Source organism: Sturnira hondurensis, unplaced genomic scaffold (genome assembly GCF_014824575.4).
Source record: "Sturnira hondurensis isolate 20B ecotype Veracruz unplaced genomic scaffold, ASM1482457v3 Scaffold0018728, whole genome shotgun sequence".
NCBI lineage: Eukaryota > Metazoa > Chordata > Mammalia > Chiroptera > Phyllostomidae > Sturnira > Sturnira hondurensis.
In genome coordinates this window covers 19273764-19279890 of record NW_028091359.1, presented here as the reverse complement: position 1 = coordinate 19279890, position 6127 = coordinate 19273764, and the positions used below count along the sequence as shown (strand labels likewise).

Sequence of the window (6127 nt, the reverse complement as noted above, 5' to 3'; positions counted from 1 at the left end):
GCTACCTGCTGCATTTAGATTAATCACCTAGGGCAAAAGTTACCAATGAATGAGGCACTGCATTTTGTGTGACTGTCTTGAGCTTGACACTATCCTGTGAGCACACCTAGATTTTGACTTCCTGAAAAATGAAAGCACCACAGTCATTTGTCTGGTCTATCAGTAGTAACTGTGGCTCAAAGAAGTGAACAGATAAGATAAACACTGTGTCAGGTGCAATGACCAGGTTTACAGCGGTAACAACACTCCTTGCTGCAGCCAATTGGTATGCATGGGAGAGTGACATCACAGAGGTGACCAAGAATGGTTTGCGCCCTGGCTCACATCCTGCAGGAAGTGCGATGCTCTCCAGGAGATATCTGCGAGTTGTTGGAAGCTAATTTTGGCTCTGGACACGAGCCTCTACCCAACTCTACATTCATTCATTCAACCGACATTTACTGATGTGCCAGGCTGCCTGGGAGAGCCTTGGTACCGAGATATGGCAGAACAAAAATGACCCAAATCCGTGCTTTTGTGAAGCTTACATTCTAGAGGGGAAGAGAAGACAACACATAAAACTAGTATGTAAAATATATAGTGGATTAAAAGGAGATAAGTGCTAGAAAAATAAAGCAGAGAGAGAAGTTGGGTGTGCACTTTGCAGTTTCCAATGGACTGTGGGGGCAAGCCCCCCTGAGGGGGTGGCGAGACACTGGAACAGAGACCTGACGGGGTGCGGGAATGACTGGACACCCACCAGAGGGAATGGCAAGTGCAAAGTGTGGAGGTTCCTTAGAGAAGGAGGAAGGTGGTGCAGCCAGAGAGGAGTGAGCAGGGGAGGAGAGCCAGGAGAAGACAGGTGGATTTGCATCTCACCTCCTTCAGATGTTCTTAATTTTCTCAGCTCCTGAGATGGAATTAGGGAAGTTGGCACCTGCTCCTGGATTCCTCCCCACAAAAGCATCTGTGGGAGCAGCTCTCCTAAAGAGTGGGGCAGTGAGAGGGGTTTACTTTGCAGCAAAGCAGACGGCTTTTTCTCAACAGTCCTACAGCATGTTGCTGCGAGGCGCACCTCAGCGGCCCTTCCAGGAAGGTCCGGCCTCCTGCCTTGGTTCCCAGCACACCCTGATCCCCTAGACCCTCCTGGGAGTCCTCTTGCATTTCACCCCAGAGCTCTTCCCCAGTGTCTGACTCCACATCTTATCTTTGCACATTTCAGACTGGTCCTTGTCTCTGCAAAACTAAGGGCTACCCACTGGAGGTGGGGTATCTTTTTCACAGCCCAGAAGCTCCAGTAGAGAAAGAAATGTCAAGTTACTCTGCCTCCTTTCTCTCTTTCTCCATCTCCATATGTGAATGGGAACAGGGAGGATGTGTAGTTTTCCACTAATACAAACTGTGCCTACACACATCCACCTTTTCTCTCTCACACACACTTTGGAACAAGGGTGTCAAACTCATTTTCACCAGGGACCACATCAGCCTTGCGGATGCCTTCAAAGAGCCAAAATAATTTTAGGCCTGTATAATGTAACCACTCCTTAACTGTTAAGAAATTGAAATTACAATCGGCCCTTTGAAGGCAATCACAAGGCTGATGTAGTTCCTGGTGAAAATGAGTTTGACACCCCTGCTTTGGAAGGTGATATTGTCAGTTTTCTCCCTAAATAATAACTTTTGTCATATTTTTAAAAGATTTTTTTTATTTACTTTTAGAGAGATGGGTAGGGAGTGAGGAGTGGAAGAGTAACACCAACATGTGACAGATACAGTGATTGGTTGCCTCTCATACCCCACCTAATGGGGGCCTGGCATGTGCCCAGACTGGGAATCGAACCAGCAACCTTTGACCTTTCAGTTCACAGGCCAGTGCTCAATCCATTGAGCCATACCAACCAGGGCTAATTTTTGTCATCTTGATACAAATAAGCTTTCTGTTTGCCTTTTTTTTTAAGATTTTATTTATTTATTTATCTTTAGAGGGGAAGGAGAGGGAGAGAAACATCAATGTATGGTTGCCTTTCGTGTGTCCCCTGCTGGGAGTTGGCCTGCAGGGAACTGGCCTGCAACCCAGGCATGTGCTCTGGCTGGGAATCGAACCGCGATTGTGTGGTTCGCAGGCCTGCGCTCAATCCACTGAGCTACACCAGCCAGGGCCTGCCTTTTTTTTTTTTTAAGGCAAAGTGGGTATGAGTAGCCCAATTCCAGAGGGTTCCATCGCATTACCATGGAGTCATGGAGCTTGGAGTCCACAACCTGCACAACTGTATGCCGCAGCTATGGTTATTTTATGATACAGAGCAGGTAAGCAGGCGGGACGCTAACCTCCCTGCTCCTCCTCCATCGCTATAATAAGGAATGTCTTAGCCCTGGCTTGGTGTAGCTCAGTGGATTGGGTGCAGGCCTGCGAACCACACAATCGCGGTTCGATTCCCAGTCAGGGCACATGCCTGGGTTGCAGGCCAGTTCCCAGCAGGGGACTCACAAGAGGCAACCATACATTGATACTTCTCTCCTTCCCTTCCCCTCTAAAGATAAATAAATAAAATCTTTTAAAAAAGGGAATGTCTTAGTTTGGATGGGATAGGGAGTAGTGACCTTTGGTGCTTTCTCTCTTGAACAAGGCAATCTTCCCTTGTTCACCTTTACGCACCTCTGCTTCTCCCCACCCCCACCCCCACCCCCACCACTGGGAGCCCTTTCTAAGCAAGAAGGTCACATTCTTTGTAAGGCAGGTCTCAGACTAATGGGGTGGGGGTGGAGGGGCAAGAGCCGCCATTATAGCTGCAAAGCCTGATGTAGGAAGGGGACAAGAGGAGGAAGAAAAGAGGAAGAAGAAAAGGGACAGAGTGGACTTGCCTTCTTCCTGTCCCAAGGCCGCTTCTGTTTCTACTCTGTTGTTCTCTGAATTAGTAGATTCTCTATGCTCCAAGGAAGAACACACTTCAGTAACTGCTTGGGCAATCTCCTTGCTTATTTTCCAGCTTAGTTATTATTTCCTTCCTTCCTTCCTTCTTTCCCCTTTCTTCCTGTCTGTGCTTTCCCTTTTTCCCTTCTTAGAGTATTCCCCTCCCCTCTCCCCTACTGTCATGCTCACATGCCCTGAGGATGGGGCTTAAAGACAAGGCTTCAAAGCCTCACAGGAAGTCTCTGGGTCAAGTCCTGCCTCAAAGCCAGGCCATCCTGGGAAGGTGAGGGGTAGGGACTTCTCTTTCCCAGAGGGCAGAATTAACACTGGGGTGGCTTCTGCTGCTAGCTTGTGGTGACATGCTGTGACTAAGCCAGGGTCACCAGTATGAGTCATCCACAGCAGGAAAGGTGACTTTGCTCCCCTCCTCTTCCTGGAGCAGGCCCAGGGGTGTGTGAAGGGGGTCGGGAAGAGGTGTGTTATTCATGTAAGATCATAACCCAGGGCTGACTCATTCTTTAAAACGTCTATTTCTGCCATCCTCCCCCACCTGCCACCTCCACCATTCTTATCCCAGATGTCTGGGGATAAAATAGAGTGGCCATAGCTCTCTTCTTCTCCAGGATTTGAATCTCGGCTTTCCATTTAGCACCTTTGTCCTTGGACAAAAACAAAGTTACTCAAACTGGCTGAACTTTACTGTGAATAGAGATAGTTGTAAAACACCAACCCATAACGTCCTTGAGAAGATTAAATAAGGTGATCCACACAAAGGCAGCACTATGCCCTGAGGGTAGTATTCCATGAATAAATGTTAGCTGTTAGCTGTTATAATGAAACATTTATGAGGTCTCTCCTACACGAGCTGCTTGGCCTTTGAGGTGCTTTACTATAGGGTACAAACAGACCTGCAAATGAGAGACTACAATACATTGGGTAAGAACTGTAATGGAGATAACATGAAAACAGTGCTGCCCATGCAGAGAGGGAGAGATGTGGTGGAAAGGAAAGGGAAGGCATTTGAGTTTGAGGCCCCAAAAGGAGCGGGTGTTTCAGAAAGAGGAAGCACAGGCTTCATGTAGAAGCAGTTAAGACGAGACTGTGGTCCACTTTTATGCTGTGAGCTTGACTGGGAGTTTTGGTTTTTTTAAAAATTTATTTATCTTTAGAGAGGAAGGGAAAGAGAGAAATATCAATGTATGGTTGCTTCTTGTGAGTCCCCTGCTGGGAACTGGCCTGCAACCCAGGCATGTGCCCTGACTGGGAATCGAACCGCGATTGTGTGGTTCGCAGGCCTGCGCTCAATCTACTGAGCTACACCAGCCAGGGCCTCAACTGGGAGTTTTAACACCTGGCAACTGTTAAAAGTTTTACACAGGGTAACCAGTCTCCGAGTTGTAATTTAGAAAGAGCACACAGGCAGATGTGTGCAGTGCAATTAGGGGCAGCAAGACAAGCAGTCTGTTCAAAGGAACACAGATACAGATATGAAATACAGAGAGAGAGAGATGATAGTGAAGATACGGAGAGCAGAAGATACCTCTGGCCACAATTAGGGTTTAGAAGAATCTGGGCGGATGACTTGACAGCCCCAATACAGAGAACTCTAGACTTCTACCCCACTTGGCACACTCTGTTCCCTTTGTCTTAAATGCCCTTCCCCTCCAGTCATTCATTCAGCACATGCCATCTCCGCTGGGAAGCCCTCTTGCATCCCTTTGCAGACTGGATTAGGGGGCCCTGCTCTATGTTCCTAGAGCATCTACTTGTCCTTATTCATTAGCATGGCATTCCTTTGGACTGTTTCTGATTCCTCCCACGAGCCTGAGAATTCAGTGCGGAAAGGGCTCAGCCTTGATTAGCTTTGCACCCACAAAGCAAATGTGTCAATAACTACTGAATGTACCAATGAAAACAAGAGCTTTAGGTGGCGTGGGAAGGCAGAAGCTGAAGGAACCGTCAGAAAAAGACCATCTCAGGTAGCTCAGGCCTTGGGGCCATATAATCTTTTCTATTTCAATTTTGTCTCAGAGTTGCCACCTTGATGACCCGGGTCATTCAGGAACTTAAAGCCGAGTGGAGCGAGGAACCGCGTGGTCAAGAGCAAACACACAAACATCAGCCAAACGCTGGCTGAGGCCCCGCCCCCATGGTCCTAGACTCCGCCTCTCTCTCCTCTGCAGTCCCGGTTCCCGCCAGGCGGCGACGCCCATGAGGCCGCATGCGCAGTGCGTGAGCGAGCTGTCCACTTGCCCTTCTCCCAATGGCGGGCGGTGGTCCCTTTCCCGGCAACCTCCCGGGGATAGGGAGTGCGTCACTTCCGGTCGGGAAGGCCCGCGGCCGCCGCCGNTCAGGCCTTGGGGCCATATAATCTTTTCTATTTCAATTTTGTCTCAGAGTTGCCACCTTGATGACCCGGGTCATTCAGGAACTTAAAGCCGAGTGGAGCGCGGAACCGCGTGGTCAAGAGCAAACACACAAACATCAGCCAAACGCTGGCTGAGGCCCCGCCTCCATGGTCCTAGACTCCGCCTCTCTCTCCTCTGCAGTCCCGGTTCCCGCCAGGCGGCGACGCCCATGAGGCCGCATGCGCAGTGCGTAAGCGAGCTGTCCACTTGCCCTTCTCCCAATGGCGGGCGGTGGTCCCTTTCCCGGCAACCTCCCGGGGATAGGGAGTGCGTCACTTCCGGTCGGGAAGGCCCGCGGCCGCCGCCGCCATTTCGGGCGCTGCTATTAGGCTGAGACCCGAGCCGGTCCGCTGGGCGGCGGGCGACGGGGCTGGAGAGGCGCGCGCGCGGCGGCGGCGGCGGCCCAGCGTGTAGGCACCGAGGCGGCCATGGCGGGCAACTTCGACTCGGAGGAGCGGAGTAGCTGGTACTGGGGGCGGTTGAGCCGGCAGGAGGCGGTGGCGCTGTTGCAGGGCCAGCGGCACGGGGTTTTCCTGGTGCGGGACTCGAGCACCAGCCCCGGGGACTATGTGCTCAGCGTTTCCGAGAACTCGCGCGTCTCCCACTACATCATCAACAGCAGCGGCCCGCGCCCGCCGGTGCCACCGTCGCCCGCCCAGCCTCCGCCCGGTGAGGGACGGATAGGACGGGAGGCCCCGGGCGGGGGTGAGGGCCGCGGAACTCCTCAGCCTGGCTGGCTGCTCCTCGCGAGCTGGCCCTCACGAGGGACGTGGGCAGAGGGCCGCAGTGATCGTGGCAGGGGGCGCCTTGCTGCCGGGGCTGGTTTCCA

General features: G+C 51.6%; 1 protein-coding gene across 3 annotated transcripts in view; it reads left to right on the top strand.

Annotated features, from left to right (window-relative positions):
- The first annotated feature begins 5580 nt into the window (after window positions 1-5580).
- Window positions 5581-6127, top strand: part of CRK (CRK proto-oncogene, adaptor protein) — a 30938-nt gene continuing 30391 nt past the window's right edge. For all 3 annotated transcript variants that reach the window (XM_037069744.1, XM_037069746.1, XM_037069745.1), the window contains exon 1: window positions 5581-5967. In XM_037069744.1, coding sequence (XP_036925639.1) covers window positions 5727-5967 — 241 coding nt within the window. In that variant the 5' untranslated portion in view covers window positions 5581-5726. The remainder of the gene's footprint in view (window positions 5968-6127) is intronic.